Genomic DNA, 26,161 nt, shown 5'->3' with positions numbered 1-26,161 from the left:
AAATATACAACACTGTACATTATCAAAAGATGCTCTCGTCTTGTTTCGGCTGCGGCGGGTCCCGCGATGAAGACCAGGAACCTCTCCTGCCTCGATATGAGCAGGACACTCACCTACAGCGCGAGCTCTATCGCAAGCTCCACAGCTATCAGATGCTCCGGGCCTTGGGTAAGGGATACATGCCCACGACTGAACAAACTATCATCAATCTTCGCACTCTGCTGGCCGCCGATTTTCTCAGTCCTGACAACCCTGACCTATCCGACAGCGGCCGGCGCCTGGTCCGTCTCACCAAGCAATGGCTACACCAGTTCATCACTCTGTTGAAGAACAAGAACGACAAGGACCAGTTACAAGATCTCATTTGGTTCCTTACCAAGAGTAGAATCTCAGTCGACGTTGAGGACCTTCAACATCGCGCAAAGAAATCAAAGGCCTCGGCCGACGCTGCAGCTGCTTACAAGAGCCTACAGACTGTTGGCTCCCTGCTCTTTACAAATTCAGACTTCCGCGTCTTCCTCGGAGACCTCAACACTGTTGGACGGGAGATTTTCAAGGACTCGGCCCTGGCCTTGAGTCATGCTGCTGAAGACGCTGGAAAACGGCTGGAACCATCCGAGGCCGAGCAGCAAGCGGTAGCCCACTCCAATGGCAATACGAACGGCAAGGCGCCAACTGGGAGCGATCTAGGAAAAGACGTGCAAGATGTCTCCAAAATCGTCGCGCAAGAGACTGCCGAGGTCGCCGGGGCCACGTTGGAGAGTGCCAAGGACAAGCTGTCTGGCGATGAGGGCCACACTTTGCTGAAACGTTTGCAGCAAGTCGTTCTCAATCTTCGCAAGCGGAGAGATTACTCGGACTCGGTCTCCACCCTGTCCCTTCTCATCAAGCGATATGCCATGGTCTACTCACGTGCTGCAGAGGAGATTGCCGAGGTTGCACAGCAAGATGTCTATGAGAACCCCGAGACGGACAAAGCTCTTGTAAACATGTGGGAGTTTGTCAACAGCTTTGGCGACAAGAAGGAATGGGAGAAATGCGAGGTACTGTTTAAAAAGGTTCTGGCACACAAGGACAGCGACCCCGAGTTTGAGAACTTCATGCAAGACATTGGAAACAGTCTACAGAGACTCCTGACTGACCCCGACTTCTTCATGAATGCCGATGAGAAGTTGCGTGAGCTCAGGGAAAAGAGCAAAAAGGTTGGCACAGAAAGCACCTTGCGACAGGACGTGGACGATTTACTTCAACAATTGGCTGTCACATTCCAGAGTGTCCTGCGCGATGAAGATGTTCACAATTTGATCACAACCACGATGCGAATATTCGGCGTTCTCTCTCCCACCAACAGTGCAACCAATCCTGAACTTGTCCAAGATGCGCTGCATGTATTCATTCCATTGGCAATCAGTGCCATTCAATATCTGCCAATTCCCCGTCTCGAAGTTAGTACGCCCGCAATCGATCTCCTCTTGGAAAATCTCATCATAGAGCCTGGTGTTACGGTCAATCAAACCTCGTTTTTGCCATATCGGCTGAAGATTGAAACCTACAACGACTTGGAGATACGCAAGGCACGGTTCCGCACTGCCACAACATCCAAGAACCTGGTTCTCATCAAAATCGACGGCTTGTCGGCCAAGGCTGATGAAATAGGCTTCTGGCTGCGTGCCCATAGTGGGCTACTTCGTCTGGCCGACGAGGGAATTGCCAGTTTCGCCCTTGATGAGCGCGGTATCGACGTGCACCTCGAGGTGGAAATATGCCGCGAGAGAATGGAGCAGATTCTGACGTTGCGGGGTGTCAGAGTTCGAGTACACAAGCTTGACTACAAGCTACGCAAGAGCAGATTCTCATGGCTCGGCTGGCTTTTCAAGCCACTACTCCGACCAATTCTCAAGACTACGATGGAGATCCAACTAGCTACTGCCATTGCCGATCTCCTTCGTGCCGGCAACCGTGAGATTCTCTATGCTCGAGAACGACTCCGCGCCACCAGGATTGCAGAGCCTCAGGATATCTGGACCTTTGTCAAGGCTGTGGCATCGCGTCTTGTCCCTGAAGAGGATCCTGATTTGTACACCAGAGTCGGCGTGGCACAGCCCGGCGAGGGTGTCTTCAAGGGTGTCTATGCTCCAGGCAGTATTGTCAAGATTTGGAACGAGGAAGCCGCGAGAGCCGGTGAACGTGTCGAGGAATACGAGCAGGGCGGCTGGAAGAATGAAGTGTTTGATACGCATGTCCAAAATTTGATGTAATGTGGGAATGTGGGAGCGACGTTAGTCAGGCCTGCCTCTGGTGCTTTCGGGAAGCGTTCATGTTTTATACGAGGAATTATATGCGGTTCAGTTGCAACAAAACGGTAGCATAGGCGTTGCGTTAGGGTTTGAAATTATGAGGATGGTTCCCCTAGATAATGTATACAAATACCTAGGAACGTACATGACACGAAGAGCAAACCAAGGTACAATTTGACTGATTAAGCATCAACACATGACAGCACTGAATCCATGTTTGGAATGATTACAAATGGAGTCGTCAATGTTGGCCGACTGAATCTATTTATTGATATTATTCTCTACTCATGGTCTTGATTTTCTATCGATAATTCCTCAACACGCCGACGGGGTTTATTTGCCCCCAGCTAACCTCCAAGCCCGCAACGGCAAGCTCTGCAAGTGCAGGACCTTGGGCCGAATGTACATGGTAAATGTAAAGAGGCCGACCAGGACGCAAATAATGTTGACAATGTAGTAACCGTCACGCGTGAGCTCGCACGAGCCGCCGCCGTTGACGCACAGTTCCTTGTCACCCTGCATGGCGCAGGAAAAGGGCGCCGTGACGAGGGGGGACTTTAGGAGGGAGGCATCGACTTTACTCGTGGGTGGGTGGCAGACAGCCTCGGTAAAGTAATCGACGAGGCGAAGGACAAAGAATTTGGGAAAGGTTCCTCCCAGGTTGGAGACGCTGTAGTTAATGCATGTTAGTCTTCGATTTGGAATACTACCATAAAAAGGGGGCCGAAGATGGGAATAACCACTTACGTTGCGAGAAGGGTCATGTAAGTGCCGCCAATCACGGGATCGGCAACGCGGGCATGGAAAGCAGAAACCGCAACAAACATGACGGTATTGGTAAAGGTTGAGAAAATGTGCTCGGCAATGACGACGAGCATGTACCAGGATGTAACTCCGCCAGCAGGGAATATCATGACGGTGAACTGGGCGAGCACAGCGGCAACCAGTCGACCCATGAATCCCCAGCACCACAGCTTCATGGGAGTGTACTCTTGCGACCACTTGCCGGCATAGTAACCTAGGCCGATTTCAAAAGGAAAGTCAATCAGAACTGTCAGGGCCATATTCTCCTTGCCAAATCCCTTGTCCAAGAGCTTGAGGTTGGTGACACCGTCGTTGGCTTGGAACCCAATCTTGGCAATGAGGTGGACAATGATGATGGTCTGGATATTCTTGAGTTTGAGGACTCCCCACATGATCTTGTAGACATCCCAGATGCCGTCTTCATTCTTGGTCTTCTCCTCGCGCTTTAGAAGAGCAAGGCCGAGGGTGACAAAGAGATAAGCCCAGCCCCAGAACGTCAGGTAGCCTCCGAGGCTCAAGAGGCCCGACTCGAGGGGTTCAGATCGGAACCATTTGTTGGCAAAATCCGCCGAGTTGAACGCCAGGAAAACCGTGTACGACAAGAATTGGCCGGCGGTCAAGCCCACGGTCTGCGCAGTCGATGCATAAGAGACGTTGCCGGGGGTGAGAAGTGTCAAGGCCCATCCATCCACGGCGATATCTTGAGTGGCGCAAGTGAAAACCAGAAAGAACCACCACCAAGTAAAGTTCCAGACGGTCGGGCCACCAGGCTTGCCAGTTGTCGCCATCCAGTCCTCAATCACCGAGCCCAGCACCAGCATTCCCAGACCAGAGATGAGCTGTATAGGCAGGATCCAACTCTTTCTTCTGCCGACCTTTGGGGACCACCAAGCGTCCACAATGGGACTCCATAGCAGCTTGAGCGAGTATGGGTAGCCGGCCAAGCTGAAAATTCCGATTTCGCCATAGGACAAGTGCTCTTTCAGGAGAAATGGCACGGAGCCATGCGCCAGGCCCATGGGAATGCCCTGCAAAAAGTAGAGCAGGACGAGCAGCCCAAAGTTCTTTTGGTCTTGCTTGGGGAGCTCCCAGAAGCCATGGTTATTCACGGTCGGGGTCTTGGGAACGGGATCGTCGAGAGTAAAGGATTCGCGCGCAATGAGGTTGCCAGCGATCTGGCTCGAGTCGAGTTTCTGGGCCGTCTTGCGGCGGTATTCGGTGTTATCCATGTCGCCGTTTAGGGAACCGTTCTCACGGCCGCTCGTCGAGATGGAGAGTCCGTCTCGTTTCGGCGATTTGGAACGGCGTGTTTTGACACCCATAGGAGAAGTCGGTTGGTTGGAAGCGGGACCGGAGGGGTTTGAGACGTGGTGTTATAAAAGACGGTCGCACGGAAGTTTAAAATCGGGGCTGCCTGTGGCTGTTCGTAATAAAAAAAAGATTGGGCAGGCAGATGTAGATCTGAAAGAAGCACGGCCGATGCTTGTAGATGCAGATTCGTTCAACAAAAGATTGTGACGGAAAAGATAGAGATTGGATAAAAGAGAGATCTCCCAGGTAAGATCAATGCAAGACAAGTACAATCTTGGTATGTGTGAGAAGAACCTCGAGTCAGGCAAGAATCGAGTATCTACTCGTGGACAAAGAGCGATGCGACTGAATAGTTGGATGTAGTCCAATGACACACAACAAAAAGAATAGAGAGGGCAAGAACGCAACCGTGGTCTTTGGAACTTGACGGCTCAAAAGATAGTAGTACGTAGCGTTGGAGGAAAAGGGAAAAAGATTTAGATAAGTGGCAAACCGGCAAAGAGGAGCCTCGTACGAATCAGAATTATCAAGGAGGTTGAGCGACTCGAATCGTGGGAAGTTTTCTGGTGCGAGTCAAAAGGCAGCAGCACTTACATTGCATTATTAAGATACGAGAAACGTGCCCCTCTTGACTGTCCGGCCCGTCGAATAGTAGCTGCGGTAACTGGGGCCGAAAACGAAGAGGACAGCGGTGCAATTCTGTGTCTTTTGGGTGCTTTCCAGAGCTATGGTAGGCCCGTCAAGGCAGAGATCAGATCCGCTTCAGGGGCAAGGTTTCCTTTCACAGGGACCGAAACGTCCGCTAGCCTCCTAAGCTGCAGGCTAGCCAGGTTCTTGCTAGGCCATATCTTGACCCCGAGCCGGCACTATCGGTGATAAGAGGGCGGCACCCACTACAGACTAGCACGTAGCTGGAACTGGAGGCTTAACGGGCCCCCAAGCAGCAGCAGACTTGACGCGCCAAGGGTTGTTTGTTTAGTCGCGTCCTAATTGGAGCCTTTCTTTACCCATCAGATCGCAACCATATATTATATTCAAAGGGCCATCAGCGTTGAGCAAGCACAAATAGCGAATCAAGACCAATGACCTGACTCCACGCCATATGAAAAGAGGAAATGACATCTAGAGACTCTCTTTCGCCAGACTTGTCTGTGGCTGACAGGTTAGACGATGAAATCGCAAAGTTGAGGGCTCAAGGTAGGTGATCGGCCTCTTCTTTCCCCGTGTCATTCTATGCTGCGTGAGATCTTGTTGCTTTTATTCTCCAGGCATATATATATTGACGTTACGCCTAGTTGAATCATTAAAGAATGAGTTGAGGCTACAAACGGCCACTTTACTTGCATCCGACTCAACGCGACGCATTCTCCAGGATGACAACACCGACGTTCGTGGGCTTGATGCGTCTGCCAGGTCTAGACTGTTGACCGAGTCGGACAAGCAAGTCGCCCATCAGCGGCAGTCACTCTACAGAGCCTGCGCATCTATTACTGCATTGAAGATTCGTGACCCAGACCCGAATGCCGTCGATAAAGGAAATGTTCTAGGTCTACGTTTCGAGGTCATGTCCCGATCAAGGTTCATTCGCCCCTACTATGTCATGTTGAACCGCCCATACGCAAAGTCGCAGCACTTGCGCATCCATCGTCATACGGTACCGCCTTGCATCGCCATCTCTGGACTTGCGGCTCGACACTTGCCGGCCTCGAAATTGGACAAGGACGGCCAGGAGACGCATCATCAAGACCTGCCACGTTTTGCCCGGGCACTTAGACGAGAGCTGGTGAGGTATCAGAACCGTATTACGACCATAGGCGATCTTAGAAAGGCAGCCGGTCTGGGAAATAGCAGTACCAAGCGGCACGGGGACGAGGCAGTAGCCATTACAGACATTAGTGCCGTGGACGCAGAAGCCAAACAGGTCAGACTGGAGTGGGAGGATGGCCGCGTCGGACGCCTGGTCATGGATGACGACGGCAAGATTGCAAAGGTTGCTGTGCAGGCTGGGAACGAGAGGGACCGACGGAGAGTTCGGGAGCTGCTCGGCGGCAGCACTCATATTCAGGATCTTGTCCGCCACCTCAATCCTCATCCAGAGAAGACGGATCACAAGAGACGTGTTTAGATGACCGAACTTTCCACGCCCAGAATTCTGGAGCAGAGTTCAGAACAAAATACCTCGCAGCAGTCGGAAATACCTTCAAATCGTTCACAGAATCCAGAAAGCACGACAGTCGTCATCGAGCCGTGGCGGGATCGTTTGCGAAGCCGATCTCGAACACCCAAAAATAGTTGATACTAACATAACTTCGCAAGTCAAAGTCGACACAGTGCGACAGATGGTCATCAACAGGAAGCTTTGCCGCAAATCGAATCATAAACGATTCACTGCCAACACGAAACACCTGCCCGTGCTTCCAATCCACTTGGGCGAGATGAACAGTGGATGGCACAGTCGATGAAAACTAAAGTTATTTTGACTACATTTGGCTGTGGAATTCTCTTACATCACATGTGGACTGGCAGTCATCTAGTCGACACCTCGAGCATGTCGTAGATGGAATACCACTGCTCCTGGCTCGGTACCTTCGACGACGGCAACCGAACAGGCTACTTGGTAGAATTGGCTGTGATGCAGTATTTGCCATGCTACTGTATTGTACGAGTTCGTCCATTTGACTGAGGCTAGTATTACACGTACTGATCAGCCACTTCATGGCCTAGGCATGTCACAACCTGAACACTATGAAATACAGCTACGTACTCGAAGGTGACAGGCCCAAAATCAGATGATAAGTTACCTTAGTCCAATATAAAAATACAACAAGTAAGCAGTCAATGAAGTTCAAAAGTTTATGAATGTCTGAATTGTGGAATATAAAGTGTACAAGAAATTTGCTTTGAAAGATAACCTATAAGCTCGACCCCTTTTGTCCAATGCCTTATTTTGATACTAAAGATGTCAATTATATGGAACCCCCCGCCTCCCTTTTTTTCCAGAAGCTTGATCGAGGTAAAATCTGCTTGTTGTGCGGCAAGGCACGCGCACTCAAATCATACGTGCGTACGGTACCCATCTATTATTAGACATTTGCAGAGAAATACTCTTTCCGCCCCTTCCCAATCATGCTAAACCACGTCAAGTATCCTCCCCCAGCAGAGCAAACTCCTCCGACAAGCAAACAAATGCATTTGGTGGTGTAAGGGGGGTAAAAAGAGGAAAAAAACAAGGCATGGGAAAAATTTAGATGAAAAGGGCAAAAGCAGCGGCAGCCAGGACAGCTCCGGCACCCTGGACGTGGTGAACCGCAGCGCCGGCCGTGACGGGGACCGAGGTGGTGGGCACGGCCTCGGTGGCCGAGGTGGCCTTGGTGGTCGTGACGCTGGTGGTGCCGACCGACGTGACCTTGGTCGTGGGGTACGAGGCCGAGGTGGTCCAGGACGAGGTGGGGTACGGGACCACGGGGTACGAAGACGACGAGGAGACGGCCTCGGTGGAGGACGTGGTCTCGACCGGGTACGTGCCCGGGTACGTCTCCGAGGGCAGGGTCACGCTCGTCGTCGTGGTCTCCGCGGGGTACGTCTCCGAGATGGTGGGATACGTCTCCACGGGGGCGGTGCTGATCTCGGTGTAGGTAGGATAGGGCTCCACCGGGGTGCTGGCGCTGTAGGTCGGGTACGTCTCGACCGGGGCGGTGCTGCTGATCTCGGTATAGGTAGGGTATGTCTCTACCGGGGCGGTGGAGCTCTCCTCGCACTCGGTCGTGGTGGTCGAGACGGTGTAGTATGTGGTCTCGGCCGGGTACGTCGGCGCCGGCTGGTCATCGGTGCAGTCGGGAGGAGGTGGCGGCGGGTGGCCGTGGTCACCGCCGCCCTCGCCGCCGCCGCCGTGGGCCAGAGCACCAGTGGCCAGAGCCAAGAGAGCAAAAGTGTAAGTTCTCATCTTGTCTTGTTGTCGCCGGTAATTATTATAACTTGGCCGGAAAGAATAATTATAGAAATGACTCAAGTCCTTGGGAGGGAGAAGAGTACAAGTAAAGGTCAGAGGCGAGAAAACGACAGTGGGAGTATCTTGTATTAAGATAGTTGAACGAGCGGGTTTTTTGTTTAAAAGAAAAAACGAATGTAAAGGCGATCAATAACCTTTCGATATTAAGCCCTGAATGTTGGGACGGTAAACCTGGGAGGCAGGAAGCAAGGAAGTCAGAGCCAGTCATACAGGGTTCTCGCAGTGACTCTTATAGTACGTTGATGGGACAACGTATCGCGCATTCAGGCTGTGGGCTGACGAAGTGGTCGGCATCCAAGAAGAAATGGCAAGTCGCGACCATTTGCAGTAGGCCGGAGCAGCGGTTATAGTGCCGAATAGGTAAGGTCCTTATGAGCCCCATGTCTCGGGCCAAGGCGTCAAAAGCAGGGGGGTATAGATGTTCATCAAGAGACTGCGCCCATGTGATTGGGCCAGCAATGGCGGAGTAAGAGCCAGGTCACAGCGCATTTCTAGACTTGCAGCAGAGGAGAAATGTTGTTGTCCTTGGAAATCATGGCGCGCGGTCCAATGAATCCAGAGCCTATGATGTTCACTGTCACCCTCCATGAGCGAAAACGCAACCCAAAAGGCAAATTAATGCTGTGTTCCTGCAGCTGAGCCCGCGAGTCAAATTTTAGAGTTGTCTCGGTGCTACAACATGGCCAGCAAATCATGGGTTGATTTACATCGCCAATGACAATCCTCTGGTGTTGTCGCGTTTCAGGAAGAGTGCTAGAGTCTGTGCTGGCCGGTCGCAGAGGAGCAAATGACTGATTGACTGGAAGACCGGCAGACTCGGAATGTTACTTTATTAACGTTCTCGAGAACATCCCGATACCGACTGGCTGACAGGCACAGCCTATGTACAGAGTGAGAAAGAGAGGCTACACACGTATGCAATGGTGCTGGATCAAGTCGCGCTGCAGCATGCAGATGTCCATCATCGTCTTTGTGAATGGTGGGTAGGCATAGGTTGGGTGAGTTGAGATGGGATGGACCGTCTGTCTGCCTGTCACACACACACCACCTCCAGATTGCATTCTCGTATCCAGCGCAGCCACCCCACCATCCAACAACCATCGCTGTGTGGTGCCCTGCGTCTGTCTGACAAACCATGCAGCCTCACGGGAAAGCCTTTCTCTGGGGACGATGACGATCGAGGCTTTCCTCGTTGGACGAAAAGCTCAACTTGCATGCAAAATGTGACGCCCCTCTGACAGTCCAAATGAGAAGTGACCGTCCAATCGTACCATTTTGGGAAATTCCCTCAATCTACCCGTATGCTTTGAGACATTCTCATCGCAAACGTCTGGAGTGCCTATGAGGCTGTTAGAAGAAGGCACAATTGAGAAAAATAAAAATTAAAAAACGAATAATCGCCATTCAGCCGCAATATGTAGCTTTGAAACCTACATCTTGTCCCATCTTGATATGCCGTATTTTTTTGCGCGCACTTGGAAGAAGAAGAACACGGCTATTCCTTCTGTGCAACTGCCGCCCGACGATCTCATGTGGCGGAGGTGGCCAAGGCCAGCACCAAGGCCTCCCCAGCCGTCGCCATGCCACTGGGCCATGAAGGAAAGCAGTTGTAACCTGCAAAGTAATACCGGCACAAAGCGAGGGGGGGCGGGTGCCGGTGGTGAGGTTGCAGAACTTGTAGCAATGCAGATGACACGACTTTACCAATCGAGTTGCACGCGAGCCTGTTGCTCGAGCTTGATTTCCTTTTTCTCCGGGGCGGGGGCGGCGCCGATCTCGTCAGCGTGCTGAAGGATCTGCACGTCGACCGACCACTTGCTGAGCTGCTCCTTGACGACGTCGTTCCACTTGCGCACGAGCGGGTGAGCGCCGGCAATGTCCTCGAACACCACGTCGCCCTCGGCCGTGGCAGACGGCAACTCGAACCTCCAGGTGCCGTCGGGTAGCCAGTACTTTTCATCGTAGATTGAATCTGTGCTCAGCTCTTTCCGCGCCTCTTCGAGATGTCGCTGAGCCTCGCGGTAGTCATCGCCGCCGCCGCCATCGTCACGATCAGCGGCCCGCAGCGCGCTCGTGATGCCCTCCAAGAATCCTAGGACCTGCCCAGCCTTGAGCCCAATGTTGGCACCCAGACCGAACCCCTCGTCGAATCCCGCCTGGATGCTCTTGGCCTTGGCTGCGGTGATGCCGTCGCGATAACCAGCCGTCGTGTGCTCTGCTTGCAGCCGCCGGGTGTCGGACGGGTGGGATTCTCTAGCCTCGGCGCCGTGTTCCGAGCCATCAAAGACGGCGGATCCTGCATCAGAGCCAAATACATCATCTAGAAAATCCTCCTCGATGACGGCAGGACGCGGAGGTTCGCCTGCAGACATGATTTGGATCCGGAGATCCTCATCTTGAGGGTCGTTTTGCTGAGCCATGTGCATTTTTGGCGATTTAGAAAGGAAGTTTATTCCTTTGTCCAGTGCTTGTAAATTTGTAGCCGAGGAATTAATGTAGATTCTCTCTGCGCCAGGTAGAAAAAGATTGCCGCCAATTTTGGAGGGGTCCGGCGCCGGCGGTAAGAGGTTCAAAACCTATCTTCTACAGTACGAGCACATCACAGACAGCTACATAATGACACGTGGCACTGTACTAGACACTGTACTTGAATCGTGATACGGAATTGCGTTATTACCATATCTTGTGTCCGCAAATTAATTATGCATGGTGAATGATGAAGACTATTCAAATTTTATATTTATACTCGCCTTCGCGTATCTGATACAAAGCAACCTGTCAAGTTCAACCCAATAATTCATGTTGTGGTGTTCAGAGACGGCGGCAAGCAAAGTGCCTACTTGCAGACAACCATTCCAACGAAAATCAGCCAAGCTTACATAAAATAATAGTATCCACTGCCCAGTAATGAAATGGATTCAATTAATACTCGATACTGCAAACGCTGCATCCAAACTGCAAAATTTGAATCAAGACGGTAGCAGAAGTGCCGTAGACATTGCCTATGCTGTATCACAGCGGACACTTATACTTGCCTCATGTGCATCGTCGAGAAAATGTGACTATATCACGATGGACTGTTCAAGATTCAACCTTTTATTGATGGTTAAATTTTGCCAGACCCTATCATTCGGCATTCAATCAAAAAGTCGACATGATAAATGCACCTTGTGGCTAATCAAACTCCAGGTGCAGACAGTTTCAAGTTTCTATGGAGAGAGCAAAACAATAAGAACCTCAAACTTTGGAAGAACAAACAAAAGAGAGAAAAAATTGAGCCCCATGCGAGATTCGAACTCGCGACATTCGGTTTCGGGGACCGACGGCCTAAACCACTGGCCTAATGGGGCATTGAATCTGTGTGTCTTGTGTGAAGAAACTTGAGCGTATCTGTGTCTTCGCTTGTAGGAAGAAGAAGAAGTCGTAGATCATTTACAGTGATTATGGAATTGAATGACTGCCTGGAGGTTTGAGTCACGAGGCAACTCGGCTGATGAGGAAACAAACCAGAGGGAAGTCGCTAGTCTGGTCAGTTGACTGACTCTATGAAACTCTAGAACGATTGAACAAGGCAAGATCGAACCCATGGTGTCAGTGTGGTGCAGGAGGTTGCTCCTCTACTTGAAAAAAACAAAACTAGATGACTATCAGCTGTGATTACATTAAGAAGGCAGCCTACAGCTACTCGGGAGGCTACTCAGGTACTCCCCGTGCCTGTCAGTCAGATGAGGACAATGGCACGGAGGATGTAGTTAAGATGTATACACAGACGCATGTTTGCTCATGCACCACTCACAATATAAAATTCTTCTCATTTCTTTGCTTCATAGTCGTTTTTAAACCCACGATGCGGAATGAAAGTTGTGAAAGGCTCATCATTTCCCCCCTTACTGTTGGGTACACAGTCGACTAACAAGACAAGCAGGCTCCCAATGTCCGCGCCTGTTTGCCACCTCAACACTTGAACATATAGAACGATTTTACTATTAATAGTCCAAGTATGAAGCTTGTTCCACGGTCGCAAGTATCAAAGATGCCTTTCGTAGACGCCAGGTTCTTTTTGTCCAGTCTGTGGTTGGTGACATTCTCATAGGCTTCCCCAAAGAATATGTTTGCGTGGGAAAATAGGTCCTGCCCAAAAATCATGAAATTGATGATGGCGTAGGATATCCCTCAAAGTTGCAATCTTGTGATCCTGAATCTGTTCAACGGCAGCATAGCACTCAGTGGTGGAGTCAAGGCTGTGTGATGAACCGTCAAGGTAGGTCCAACCAATGACTCGTGCATTGCGCCCACCCACTTACCAATTGCAGAACTGTCAGACAAGTCTTGTGCAACCAGCTATACCCGAGCCAAATTTGTCCACTTTGGGACGAGTATACTGTGCTTTCTTAAGTAAATGTATCAATGCCATTCCCTTCTGACGCTTGAGCGCCGCCGAGCAGGTATCTGAGCCAGGGCGTCGTCCTGATATGAACCACGCCAATGCAATGACCAGGGTATACGGTACTAATCGGCGCTCGTCATTGGGGGGGTTGACTTTCATTTCCCAAACAATTACTCATTGCTTTGATTACAGACAGCATCGTTCCCCCGTCCCCCCAAAAATTCCCATGAGCTCCAAAAAAAAGATTAAATCACCCCCCGCGATAAGATCCCTACAAGGCCGATCCTACTCGGTACTGGGATTGGAAGGTAAGCCCATGTATTCTCGAGGTCGATGACGCTGACAATTCCGCATGGTATCTGTCTCCAAGCAATGAATGAGGAGTAACTTATCTCTCTTGACTAGACTGCATCTCCCACAATCGCAGCCTCGGGTGCTGGAAGCCGGGCTGCAGGGCTCGTATAATAAGTGTACCATGTTCGGCGCGGGTTGGGGTCAAGACTTTGCGCCCTCATGTAGTCAGTATATGCAACCTGCTGAGCCGTGAGTTTTCCATTCCCTCAATTGCCCATATTCGACCTTGACAAGTCGGGGGGCTGGAGATCATAATCGTCTTTCCTTTTCGTACTTATATCCTGCAACAGCCAAGCCAGCCAAGCCCAATTGAGCGGCTTTGAGTATTTCAAGATGGTGTCTCTCAAGACGTACTGCACATTTGCCTTGACGGCCTTTTCCGTCGCATTGTCGGCGTGTACAAACTCGAGCACCTCGATTGACGGGAAGCCATTTCCGCCTCTGATTGAGGCAATGTTGGAGGATTTGGTCTCTGGTCTCGAGTCGGGCTTGTTCACGAGCGTCGACCTCGTCAATGCCTACACGGCCCGCATTCTCGAGGTCAACTCGACGCTCAAAATGGTCACCTACTTGAACCCGGATGCGCTCTCCGTCGCCGCCGCGGCCGACGCGCTCCGGGCCCAGGGCACGATTCTGGGGCCTCTGCACGGGATTCCGCTCTTGATCAAGAACAACATTGCCACCAATGACTCGCAGTCAAACACGGCGGGCTCGTACGCCCTACATGGAGCCGAGGTGCCCACGGACAGCACGGTTGCTGCAAAGCTGCGCCAGGCCGGAGCCATCTTGTTGGGCAAGGCCAATCTGTCCCAGTGGGCCAATTGGCGTAGTGACAACACCAGCAACGGGTGGACGGCCGACGGCGGCCAGACGGAAGCAGCCTACTATCCAGGTCAAGATCCCTCCGGGTCCAGCTCGGGCAGTGGCGTGTCCAGCTCACTCGGGCTGGCGCTCGCGGCTCTGGGCACCGAGACTGACGGATCCATCGTCTCCCCATCGGATGTCAACAATCTCGTGGGCATCAAGCCCAGCGTCGGCCTCACGTCTCGGTATCTCGTGATCCCCATCTCGGAACACCAGGACACTGTCGGCCCCATGGCCAGGAGCGTCAAGGACGCCGCCTACATCCTTTCCGCCATTGCCGGCAAGGACCCAAATGACAACTACACCAGCGCCATTCCCTTTGACACGATTCCCGACTACGCTGCGGCCTGCGACTACTTTGCGCTGCAGGGGAAGCGCATCGGCATCCCCCGAAACGTCTTTGACATCACCGGTGCCGAGGAGCAGTATGGAGCCGTGATCGCCGCCTTCAACGCCTCGCTGGACGTGTTTCGCGAGGCCGGTACCGAGATTGTCGACGACATCTTTCTCGAGGGCTGGGAGGCGCTCGCAACGTCGGATTATGAATTGAATGTCCTCAAGGCGGATTTCATCGTCAACCTGGCCACTTACTTGGCCGACCTGACGGTCAACCCGAATAATGTGACCAACTTGCAGGAGCTCCAGGACTTTACCCAGTCATTCCCCGCCGAGGACTGGCCAGAGCGCGACACCGAGATATGGCAGTCGGCGCTGGACCTCGGCTACGACAACACGAGCCCAGAGTTCTGGTCCAATTACACGGCCCAGCTGTACTACGGCGGTCTGCTGGGCCTCACCGGCGCGCTGACCAATTATTCGCTCGACGCGCTGATTCTGCCCACGACGTTTGCCTCGACGCTGGCCGCCGTCATTGGCTCGCCCATTGTTACGGTGCCCCTCGGCCGATACCCCAACAACCAGACGGTGATCCCCAACAGCTTTGGCAACCTCAATGCCACGGCGCCCAACGTGCCCTTTGGCATTTCTTTTCTCGCCGAGCGCTTCAGCGAGGAGAAGCTGATTGGGCTCGCCTACGCCTTTGAGCAGCGGACTCTAGTAAGGAACACCATCAAGCCTTACCTGGAGCCCACGACGGAGCTCGTTGACATTGTCGGGAAGAGGAAGAGACTTGCCAGGATGATGTGATTCATAGTACTCATATATAATTCCATAAATGCAAACCACTATTGGTCTAAATTGCGAATTTTCGAATATGAGATGATCAATGTTGACCATTCTAGAATTACACGGTGTTATCAGCAAAGCCTGTGACCGGAAACCGCCATAACTCGTGCTTGTTCTTCCTGCCTCTCCATAGAATTCAAGCACGGCATTTAAATGTCTGCCTACGTCCTCCGCGTGGGCATCACCTCGCTCTTGGGGGGGCATCGCTCGAGATACTCATATCTAAAGCCACACATGAGTCGCTGCTGCGATGCCGTCTCGGACTGGTTTTCCCTTCATGGTTAGCTTGGCCGTCTTCACTTCTGCGGCGGCTGCTCCTTGACCGACTCCTCGCCCAGGACCTTGCTCGCAGCCATGAACCTATCCGGCGGAAGAGAAGAGTCAGTATAATTCCTGCTCCTGAAGAGCACCAGGAGTGCCTATATCGGAAAAGAAAAGAAAAGGAACGCGGTCTAGGAAAAACTTACATGCCGCCATGCCAGGCACCAAGACCCCTCATAGCTTCAGCCTGAACGGCCGTCATGCGGAGCAGGTTCTCAGTATCGGACAAGTTGGACGACAGCTGTGCGAGCTGGGAATGAAGGTGTGCCTTTTTTCAAGGGGTTTTCAATAGTTAGTGAGAGATAAAGAGAGAGAGAGCTTAAAGAAGAAATCAGAAACTTACCAACTGACGAGCCTTGACGGCGCTTCCCGAGCCCGATGAGCCCTGCGGCGCCATGGATGGTCTCGCCATGGAACCTGATCCAAAGTTGGTGCTTCTCGTCGCCATTTTTTTTTTTAATCTTATAAATCCCCTTGCCCTGCTTCTGACTCGGAACAACCGTTCTGCCGTGATTACAATGGAAAACCAAATCGAAATGACCCCGTACTATGGGACAGAAGATTGGGGTTCTTTCTGTGCGCTGTCCTCTTGTTTGTTGATTTGGCACAGCCTTTGGGCTTGCGTGCGCAATGTAATATCACTTCCAATGACGTTCTTGGGAGATAACACCAATTCAGGAGCAGTGATTTAGTAGATGAGTATGAGCACAAGTTCTTCACAAGATGGGATGAGGACAAGGCTGGTGATGTTTTATGCTTGGCGCGTGCCGGATTTGTCCTCTGTATGCTCCCCAAAAGATTTGGGCAAATCCCGTCTCAATTATTTCCGCTGCGAATAGAGAGACCTTGGTGAGTGATACTCGTGCGGATATCTGCCTGCTTCAGCAACAGCAGCAGAGTGTGGATGCAATCCCAGCTCCTTTTCGGCGTCGTTCAGTTCGCAGACAGATTGATGTTGTTGTTGTTGTTGGCCAAGTTAGTGCAGCTCCACGTGCAACTTTCTGTTGTGAGATAGCGAACTTGGTACCTAGCGCCAGCGGAGACGTAGAGCCTACACACTGTTGTCTTAACCTCTGAGTTGCGGGGCGGGGCGGACGGGAAGATTGACGCATGTGCGCTACAGCCCACTTGACTGCCCAAACGATAGCGGTCTTTCGATTGTTGCTAGGTCCCCAAATAGCTACCTAGACATATATTGTACATGCCGTTGGTGCCAGCCAATGCACCTAGGTTAGGTAATTTTTATCTCTGAAAGCTATTGCACTGACACCTCAAGAGCCAATCTTTTTTTCTTTCCCCATTTATAATATATTTATCTGACACAGCCTTGCCGCCTCGCCTAGGTAGGTAGATAGGAAGACTGAACATCATGGAATCGCCCTACCATTATTCATGAAACGGAAAGACGAGACAGACGTTTTGGGCAGTTGTTGGTATTTACCACGAAGGGTGCACATGTTGTATCAGGTTCACGTTGTCATATTGCATTCATGTTGCGTCGCGAATAAGGGGCCCCTCATTAAAGTCTGCCCTACTTGTCTGTTCGTCACCCAAATAGTCTCTATTGCCTTCTGACCGACCTGAGCTTCCCAAGTTCTCAACCGGTCCCAGGGAATCCCACTCTGCTTATCATGTCTTCTCTCTTTGCGAAACCACAATATCCTTGCCCGCGTTTCTTTCTACCCGCCCATCTTAGCCAGAGTGCAGGCCTCAGTCGTATGCCAGCTTTTGTGATAAATGAAAAAAAAGGAAAGAGCAATATTAAGACTAAAATCCAGAAATGATAATGAGGCAAGGAAAATAACAGGTCCCGTGGACCTTTCGTGTGTGCGGTATTGTTGTGGCCTCAGGACCATCTCCTTCTATTAATCCTTTCATAGCGTTGAGGCTGCTGGTTGTATTCAAACCCATGCTGTCGAGAACACGTCGGTGCGTGTCGGTGCAGATCATGACTGGCTCAAGCTTTCTCGTCTATTATCGTAAACATTTGGGGTCGCGGCCTTTGGAGCTTGGCGGCGAAATTTGGTATTCGACTAGTTTCCCATGGCGATGGCGGAGAGCCGGGAAGTAAGAAGTAACGTTTCGAATGTGAGGACAAGGAAATTCGTGACCGAGATTTGTACACGTCTTGGTGGTCGTGATGTGTGATGTAGTTAGGCAAAGCTTTTGCAGAGCCCGCCAGCGTACCCGGGTAATGGTGTTATGGCAAATCGTGAAGACTCATTGCCGCGCCTCAGTCATAAGTGTTGCCAAATGATCGATTGGTTCAGTGCCCGTAGCATGGTTCGAGAGCCGTCAGAAGAGTTCGTTTATGTGCTGAAATACGACAGACACCCGCTGCAACCCAATGCAAAATTACAGAAGAGAATAATACCTGCTCGTCGTTCCAAGTGCTATGTACGTGAGCCCCCATTTGCGACGGAGCCAACTAAGATTATGTGTTATGTCGTAGAAAAGTGATAACCAAGTTGCCGTTCTAGTCCTTGTTGTATACATGATCTGCACCTTGCAGACCTGGTCCCGAGACGGTAAAACTACAGTCTTCATGTCAATAGTCCACGTCGAGTGATGCTGTGAATCACTCGACCTATCACACAAGTAGATACCCACTCTGAAAATGACCATCAACGAATATTGATATATTTCGAGTATTGGTCAGACCAATGTCGGCTGTTTGGGGTGGTCGTGGCGTCCTTATTGGACACCAATGGCAACCTGGGGGCCGAGACTGCTCTGGCTACTATGCGCAGAGGGTTCAGACTCGGTGTTGGTGGAATCACCACTCCCCGCGCTAGCGCTCGCACTGCCGGTCAGACTGCGTACGTTCTTGGCTCTGGGTGGTTGGAGGGAGCTCACCCCGACACGTTGTTCTACCTGCTGCGGTGCGACGGAGTTTCCCTGCCCCGGAGGGTACCGCGGTACCGGTTGCCTCATTCCGTTGGGAGGTGACGGTCGCCCTTGAGGACCGCCAGGTCCAGCAAATCCGTTTGGAGGGGAGGGCCGGCCATTGCCTCCCCGAATCGATGGACTGTATGGGTTTCCAGGTGATTGACTAGCACGCCTTGGATAAGGGCCACCCATGCCTCCAGGTCCATTCAGCTGGTCAAGATGTTGAGCAGTCAGTGAGTTCGCTCTGGAACTAGCCGCGTGGTGCATTTGCCCGCGGTCGACATTGCCGTAGCGGTTGGAGGAGTAGCCGAGAAGCGGGTCGTCCATAATATTGCTGTGCAGGTTGGGCACCGAGTTGTTCATAATCTGACTCGAGCGGTTTCTGCTGCCAAAGGATGGCCGGCCCCATCTGCTGTTGCGCGCCGGGGGCGCACCACTTGCAGCTCCCATCTCAGGATCGTTTCTGATCTGACTCTGACTAGGAGCCTTGATACGGTTTTTCCTGGATGTCATGCTCATCATGTCAACCTTGTCGGGATCAACGGACGGTGTAACCAAGGCATCGGGGTCAAAGTAATCGCCTTCCTCATCGTCGTCGTCGTCATACACTCCGCCGGCGGTACGAGGGGGAGGGCGGCGTCTGGGCCCAGGGGGGCCGTTGCGCCTCATGCGCATTTCCTGCTCCTTGAGAGCCATTTCGCGCTGCCGCAATTGCAATTCTCTTTCGCGGATATCGAGATCTCCTCCATTGTCGAGAGGGAAGCCACCATCACCTCCCTCGGGAATGTCATCATACAGCACTAAGTGGCTAAACTCGCCGAGATCTGTCTCTTCCATGGATCCACGCCGCGAAGGTTGCCGAGATTGTGGTCCGTACTGACCCGAAGGGCCTCTGAAGCCGTTAGGACCACCAGGAGGAGGGCGCCGCATGCCAGGAGGAGGACCACTGAAGTTGGATGAGTTCCGAGGCCGTGCTCTGCCCATTCCGTTAGGTATTCCGTTAGAGACACTGCGCGGCGGCCCATTAGACGACATCCGCGGGCCTGGCATTGGTCCGGAAGGCGATCCGTGAGGCGGAGGCACTCCATTCATCTCCTTGGGTCGCGACTGATTGACGACATTGAGGTGGTGGAAAACGGCATACAGCGTCTCGATGCGCGGTAGGCTGATGTTGGCAGCCTTGGCGAGCTTGATGGGCGATCCCAGGTACGTTTCTACTTCCATTGGCCGGCGTGCGACATAGTCTTGCCACATGATGCTGCTTTCCTGTGTCTGGCACTGCTCCTTGATGGTGTTCTCCTTGAAATCGGCACTCAGTGTGCAACCCTGGGTTTTGGCCAGCTCAATCAACTCGTCAATGATATCCGAAACCAGTTGTCGAACACCCGTCTTTTCTAATAAAGCAGTATGCGAAGAGGTTTCGAATATGACGCTGGCAGGGTGAAATGCGATCGGACTACATTGCACACAGGGTCAGTGAGCAGAACGTCGAATGCGGTTGTCAGAGAACAAAACATACCCGATTACTCGCTCAAATTGTTGTTGCCGAATATTGGATGATACCTTGCAGTCTACCCTGCCAGTGCTCAATGTCATGGCGAGAGCTTGAGCCATATCTTCTTGTATCGCTGAGGGAATGTTGCTGTTTTTATTGGCAGGGCCAACCCAAACCTCGGTCGATCCCTTGTGCTCAAATTCACTGGTCCCAATCTGAGTAATCTCGGCGTTCGAAACGAGTGACAAGACAACGTTTGTGGGATACCGCTCCTCGATAAGTGCTTCAATGCCCAAAGTGGCGGTTGTGTTGATTAGAATACATGTGTGCTGCGGTGTGACTACCGAGTCGATAACTGAAGCAAGATCGTACACGTCGGGAAGAGCTTTCACACAGAGAATGACATAGTCAAAGGGGCCATCCTTGGTACTGCCAGCTTCTTCCGGTGCCCGGACGACTAAAAAGAAAATTGCGAGGTCAGAATGGTCACTTGGGAACCGACTTGGGGAGAGAAAAAGACGTACCATGTCGAGGCTTGAAGCGCTCATTGCCAAACGAGGCAGATCTACTCCGAGTGATCAGTAAACTGCATTCCCTTCCGACCACAAACCAAGTGCTGCTGAACTAACTTGAAGGATATGCCATATTGGTGGACAGCTTCAAAGCCTGTCTTCCATACCAACGTCACGTCACAAGCATTGGTGGCTTGGAGTCTCCAGGACAGGAATGCGGATACAGCATTGCCTCCGACTGTACACACCCGAATTAGCTCAACGTCAGCCATGGTGAGATACGGCAACAACACGACACATGTGCCGGAAGCCAACTCCTTCAAGGAGCTCGAGATGTGGGAAACGTGTGAAAAAAGAGAAGGGGGATGCTCGAGACAAGGAGCTGAAATATAGTTTAAGTGGTTGAGTGAAAGTGTTCCGATATCCGAAGGATAACAATTCTTCGATTCTTCCCGGCGCGTATACCAAGGAACAGGTCTGCTAAAACGAGGGAAAAGGCACGCCTTGGCCAATGCGATGATTTAGGGTGGGAAAGAAAAAAAAAAAAAAAGTTATACAGGATGACAAGAGGTATGTAACAGAGGACTCCGGAAGGGGGCGCTTAGTGGTATTGGGATTAGCAGCGGCAGCGGCAGCAGTGACGGCGTAGCGTGCTGCTAACTGCTGGCGCTGACGAGGAAGTTGGAAATTGGCCCTTACCTGAGAGAATCCTTAGTCTCGGTGTCATGGGTGCCATGATGGCTGCGGACCGTAAAAGGTCAAGATTAGAAGACTTGCCGGACGGGCGCTTGACTGGTGACGGTGCACTCTGTGTGCGCTCTTACGACGGCGTGGGAGCGAAGCAATGTAGCCCCCCTGTACCACTTTGATGTGGCCGCAGAATGGAGACCGCGGTCGACAGGCGCGGTAGTGATGCGACAAGTGGCCAGTGATTGTCACACGCCAGACCCTCCAAAGATAGCAGGGCAGATTCAGCTATTGCTTTTGCTCGAGCTTGAATTCGGCCGCCCTTCTCTTTTTGTGTTCTTTTCTCGGCCAACCAACCAAACGAGTGACTGGTTCTGGGGTCTTGTTCGAGTCCTTCCGCCTACAGAACGTCGGGAGATGTCTTGGGATCACGGTTCGACCTTTCGGCAAGGCAGTAAAGTGCCGTGCGATGGAGTAGCCCGTTGGGGATGCTGTCGGCAGCGTTGAGAGGGCTTTCCTTTGGTGGCGTTGAGTCGAACGGGGCGGGAGGATGACAATGAGCAATGCCGTCATGCAACAAACGGCTAGCTGTGTAGCCTTCTGCAGTCGAGTTCCACACCGGAAGCAAGTCGCAGAAAGATGCTGCCAGTGTTTAAACAAATAAAAGCCACCCCCAGAGATGAACCAATGTAACGAACGTGGTAATAGTGATCGAGTTGTTTTTCGGGATGGGCTTTTTGGGGTCTGCTTCTGGCGTAGGAGGTTATGGTACAGAGAAAGAAGGTACAGACAGTACACACTACTGAGCTCTATTTGTTCGGATTAGGGGCCGGTCGTACTATTGAAAGGTAGTCCAACTAGAAACTAGCGAAAGTCCGCAGGCGAGAGAAGAGAGTATCCGTACTCTGATGGGGTTCTTCTGTTGTCTTTAATCTTTCTTGTCACCCCGAGACTTTTGCGCAACAGGTCTTATTTCTCTTGTTTCTCGGTTCGCCCAGCACATTAGGTGAAGATGAAAAAAAAGGAAACGCCCAGAAATACAAGAGACAAGAGAGAGAGAGGAAGAGGAAGAGGAAAACGAAGGAGGAAAAAATTTCAATAGCGAGCGAGCGAGCGGATCAGACACGACGACGGTGTTGTGTGCGAGGTGGAGAGAGGTAGAGTTTGGGGCCCGTGGAAAGGACTTGATGAACTGTGGGCGATATGTTGGTGGAACGACGGTCAGCGTAGACAGTGGGCATGGAAGACCTTGGTACTAGCTCCGTGCGTACGCTGGTGTCAACGACAACGTAGACAGGCTACACCACTGTGAGGTAAGGTAATGTAGGCAAGGCAAGGTAGTTGGGTAGGTAATGTAGGTAGGTACCGTAAGTAGGTACGTACACAGCCAGACCCAGTACGACCCCCAGTTCAATCGCGCAACACGCCGCCGTCGTAGTGGAGGGCAGGTCAAGGGTAAGGTTTAGCCAGCAGGACTAGGGGGGGTGGGAAAGAAGCTGGATGCAGGAGGAGTCCGTTTGGTGGCAGTGGTCAGGAACTTGAACCTGAGGTCCCGGTGGCAGCTCGGGTCTGGTTGTCAAACATTAATCATCAATTCAGGCACTGGGTGACTTGGTATGCTTGGCATAAAGAGCACACGAGAGAAATTCCAGGGGAATAAGAAAAAAAATTATGGTCGACAAGAATGAAAGACCAAAAAAAGGAAATAAGGGAATCAAGGGCGCAATACAAGATGAGGCTACCTTCTCTTCGGGTATTTTTATTGTTATTCTTATTATCTGCCTGCCGCGCCTAGTATCTGGCATACATGATGCACCCGTAAACTGTGTCAGTTATTCACGATAGGTACTGTATGTAGGCTGGGCAGCTATGTAGACAGGTAGGCTTGCAGCTAAAAGTGCCCTTCCTGTTTCTTTGGTATCATTCTCGATGGGGACGGCGACTTTTTGCAAAACCCTTGTCTTCGCTGATGTCACAGCAGATCGATACTCTGCGGGAGCGTCCACTTGCGAGCACAGATCCGGTCTATATAATTCCTGTATACGAGGGTAGAGGATAACAGCATGCGCAGGAACATTTTCCCACATCAATATCAAACAGTTGAATGTTTACTTTGAAGAGATACTTTGTGTGTCAGTGGATGGGCAGGATCAGAGAGAACAAGAAAACAAGAAACCCAAAATCAAAGCCGCCATGGCTGCTGCACCTTAGCCTGTAAGCCTGCAGCGTGGGTACGGCGGGAGGGGCGCCATTCGAGACAACAAAATACAGTGAATGTACCGGCCGCCCAGCCAGCAACATTAGCATCGTTCCAACTGGGATTGCAGGCGACTGGACAAAGAAGCAAGGACGCAGCGACAGGCGGCTGGCGGGTTTCTGGCCTGGGGCCGGGGCCTCTTGGGCTTTCTCTCCTTGTCCACGGGTGTGGGTTCTGCGGTCGAAAGCCAAGTCGAGGCCCCACTGTGGGAAGATTGACAACGGACAAGGCGATGCTGGTGCTGACTGCGCCCAGGTACGTATGTAATGATTATACGTCAGGTACATTACGCAGTGCGAGCCAGAAAAGTGTAGTGCCAGAGCCAAGGTAGGAACGTGCGTCTTCACTTTGGTACGTGGGTAAGAGGCTCTTTTGGAATTCATCCCTCTGTCGCTTTTTTTTTTCTCTGCGCTCTTCTGGCATGACGTTGCTGCCAGAGGATATGCAGTCGATCGCTATACGGTTTATGCACAGTCCGAGAGGCTAATGCCCACGCATAGCTATTCTCAGCTGCCAGGCTGTTCGCCAATGCTTCCTCGTGGGTGGCAAAAATGCAGCTTCCTGATTGCCTTTTCGAGGTGGGATGTTCGGTTGCAGATTCGATTTGCAAGAATTTATTATTACATGACATTCATTACCTGCCGTCGCACTACACTAGAACATGCGCAGTAGCTTCTAGGCACGGCACAGTCCAACAAGCAGCAGCCAAGCTAGGGGAGGTAAGTACTAGCCATAATCTGGATGGACAAGCTTCAAGGGGAACAGCGGCGGTTTCCAAGAACCGATTGGTCCGGTCCAATCAGTGTTCGAAAATGCCCTATCCATCTGTACCGGTATATCCTCTATTCACACAAATCTGTCCTGCTGCATCAGAAGCTCGGCCGTTAGAGAATCCAGAGGTCGGTCCCATGTACTAGTTTGATTCTAAAAGTCGCCATTCAATTGATTGATGTCTGAAGTCTCTGTCCGGTATGGAATGCCAGGTACCACATCTGCATTTCTTTGACCAGGTCTGCCTGAGTACGTCTCCATATGTGGATACGGAGAACGGGCGGTGCTCTCTGAATAACGTTGTCAGCTATCCGCCATGGTATCTCCACGAGATATACACAGTAATTGTAGCATTGGTTTTATGTGAGGCAAGCTCAACGCGGGCACCTGAAGAAACCCCCCATTGCCTTTGCTATTGAATCATATTCCTACACAGTATCGTAATCGAGGTAGATTGGCCAACAGTAGGAATTATCAAAACCTACAGTACATGACTAGTATCAAGTCCACGTGTGCTACCGCGAATAATGGAGTCCCTACGTCACCCTCGAATGAGGATATGTTGTTTGATCGTGCCAAAGACACACATTGGGCATGCACAGCAGAGCTCTATGTACGAAATAGGTAGATGAGCCAGGTACAGCTACTGTTCAGCTCAGGCAAAAGCCAATTCGTTTAAATAAGGTGCTGATCCTCGCCCCCTTTTTTTTTCTCCCTCTGCTTCGGTTGCAAATATACTGGCACTGCCACTTTATCGCGTGAAATGGCTGTTCGTGCTGACTGCTGACTGTCCATACCAGATACAATCCCACAAAGCAAGCGAGTGGCCCCCTGGCAGAAAGATATTTGTTCCTGAAGAGATACTCTTCACAGAGCACAACAGGACTGGCCTCGTATATCCAGATATATATGTTTATACTTTGTCCAATGAAGTAGACTTCAGTGGGCGCTCAGTATATACTGCTGCTAGATTACTGCTGCTAGATCACTGCTGTTAAGTGGTTTTCGTAAGCCTTGAAACTGGCCAACGTTCACCAGATCGAAACCAATCCGTAGCGGGTGATCTACCCACGCCTGGAGACGATGGGGAGGGTTCCGAGAAGTGATCGGCGGGAGCTCATTCCAGTCGGGCGGTTCTTCCCAGCCTTATTGGTCTGGCTGCTGTATTGCTTTAACTGTGTAACAGCAGCTTGCAGCACATCACGAGGACTAATGCAGAGACAGACAAGACATGAATGCTCGGGCAGCGCAACCAAAGAGGACCATCTTCATATGTAAACCTGAAGATGAATATTCGTTCACCAAGAGCTTGGCTGCAATTGTCTAATTTGAGTAGTACGTATATTTAGATAATGTCTGGCTGGCGGGGTCGCCGCTTTGTGTCCAATACAGCCAGGACAGGCGGACCCGCAATCCACCACGAGATCCGGCCAATATGCGGCGACGAGTTTCCATTTCAATTGCGACTCAACTCTTCTTCTTTCCGTTGTCTGCAGCTGTGATATGAAGCGTCTTACTTGTATACATGCGATTTCATGACACTGGAGGTCGCGTGTAGTAGATTGCCTTTATCCGATGTATTCTCCTTAGCCAGGCATGGGATATTTGCGCTTCCGTAGCGCACGATTTCATAGGGAATATGCAGACAATCTGTACTCATTTCCACGTAGGCAGGGCAATGCTAGAGTCGCTGGAGGACCGAGATGGTATCTGGAGACTGGAAGTACCCGCTCGGTGTGTGGGTTGACCCTATCCCAGTTCCAGGTAGTGCACATAATCCGGCCCGCAGAGGACCCGGCATCTCCAAAGAAACACGCGTACCGCTGATCCAGTGCTGACTGGTTGACTGGAGTTTTCCTCCGCGCTCCATGATCATGACCTGGGTATAATTCTTTGGATTTCTGTGCGCAAAGTTGACCTTGGACGGATGAGGGCTGAGGATTCCTGGCGCAACATGTTGTATCACGGAGAGCAGAGGTCCATCTTTCCACCGTATGTCATTATCGCGGTGCAGAAAT

The 26,161-nt window shown here is 51.5% G+C and overlaps 8 protein-coding genes across 8 annotated transcripts; 3 read left to right on the top strand and 5 right to left on the bottom strand.

The window, feature by feature from the left end:
- Positions 1–29: 29 nt before the first annotated feature.
- PFICI_10564 (uncharacterized protein) lies at positions 30–2,258 on the top strand (the record flags this gene model as incomplete). Its single annotated transcript, XM_007839145.1, has 1 exon — positions 30–2,258. The coding sequence occupies one exon, from the start codon at positions 30–32 to the stop codon at positions 2,256–2,258; it is 2,229 nt and encodes a 742-aa protein (XP_007837336.1).
- Positions 2,259–2,630: 372 nt separating this feature from the next.
- On the bottom strand, positions 2,631–4,423 carry PFICI_10563 (uncharacterized protein; the record flags this gene model as incomplete). The annotated part of the gene is made up of 2 exons (XM_007839144.1): positions 2,631–2,967; positions 3,045–4,423. 2 exons carry the CDS (start codon positions 4,421–4,423, stop codon positions 2,631–2,633), a joined length of 1,716 nt encoding a protein of 571 aa, XP_007837335.1.
- A 1,104-nt stretch (positions 4,424–5,527) lies between these two features.
- On the top strand, positions 5,528–6,537 carry PFICI_10562 (uncharacterized protein; the record flags this gene model as incomplete). Its single annotated transcript, XM_007839143.1, has 2 exons — positions 5,528–5,609; positions 5,708–6,537. 2 exons carry the CDS (start codon positions 5,528–5,530, stop codon positions 6,535–6,537), a joined length of 912 nt encoding a protein of 303 aa, XP_007837334.1.
- Positions 6,538–7,656: 1,119 nt separating this feature from the next.
- Positions 7,657–8,355, bottom strand: PFICI_10561 (uncharacterized protein; the record flags this gene model as incomplete). The annotated part of the gene is made up of 1 exon (XM_007839142.1): positions 7,657–8,355. One exon carries the CDS (start codon positions 8,353–8,355, stop codon positions 7,657–7,659), a length of 699 nt encoding a protein of 232 aa, XP_007837333.1.
- Positions 8,356–10,121: 1,766 nt separating this feature from the next.
- Positions 10,122–10,847, bottom strand: PFICI_10560 (uncharacterized protein; the record flags this gene model as incomplete). Its single annotated transcript, XM_007839141.1, has 1 exon — positions 10,122–10,847. One exon carries the CDS (start codon positions 10,845–10,847, stop codon positions 10,122–10,124), a length of 726 nt encoding a protein of 241 aa, XP_007837332.1.
- A 2,648-nt stretch (positions 10,848–13,495) lies between these two features.
- PFICI_10559 (uncharacterized protein) lies at positions 13,496–15,172 on the top strand (the record flags this gene model as incomplete). Its single annotated transcript, XM_007839140.1, has 1 exon — positions 13,496–15,172. One exon carries the CDS (start codon positions 13,496–13,498, stop codon positions 15,170–15,172), a length of 1,677 nt encoding a protein of 558 aa, XP_007837331.1.
- Positions 15,173–15,507: 335 nt separating this feature from the next.
- On the bottom strand, positions 15,508–15,980 carry PFICI_10558 (uncharacterized protein; the record flags this gene model as incomplete). The annotated part of the gene is made up of 3 exons (XM_007839139.1): positions 15,508–15,571; positions 15,679–15,800; positions 15,876–15,980. 3 exons carry the CDS (start codon positions 15,978–15,980, stop codon positions 15,508–15,510), a joined length of 291 nt encoding a protein of 96 aa, XP_007837330.1.
- A 2,246-nt stretch (positions 15,981–18,226) lies between these two features.
- Positions 18,227–20,700, bottom strand: PFICI_10557 (uncharacterized protein; the record flags this gene model as incomplete). The annotated part of the gene is made up of 4 exons (XM_007839138.1): positions 18,227–19,877; positions 19,941–20,373; positions 20,441–20,481; positions 20,546–20,700. The coding sequence occupies 4 exons, from the start codon at positions 20,698–20,700 to the stop codon at positions 18,227–18,229; spliced, it is 2,280 nt and encodes a 759-aa protein (XP_007837329.1).
- Between the last annotated feature and the right edge of the window lie 5,461 nt (positions 20,701–26,161).

The sequence above is a fragment of the Pestalotiopsis fici genome (assembly GCF_000516985.1).
Source record: "Pestalotiopsis fici W106-1 unplaced genomic scaffold PFICI_Scf_7, whole genome shotgun sequence".
In the NCBI taxonomy this organism is placed as follows: domain Eukaryota; kingdom Fungi; phylum Ascomycota; class Sordariomycetes; order Amphisphaeriales; family Sporocadaceae; genus Pestalotiopsis; species Pestalotiopsis fici.
This window is presented reverse-complemented; position numbering and strand designations above follow the sequence as displayed.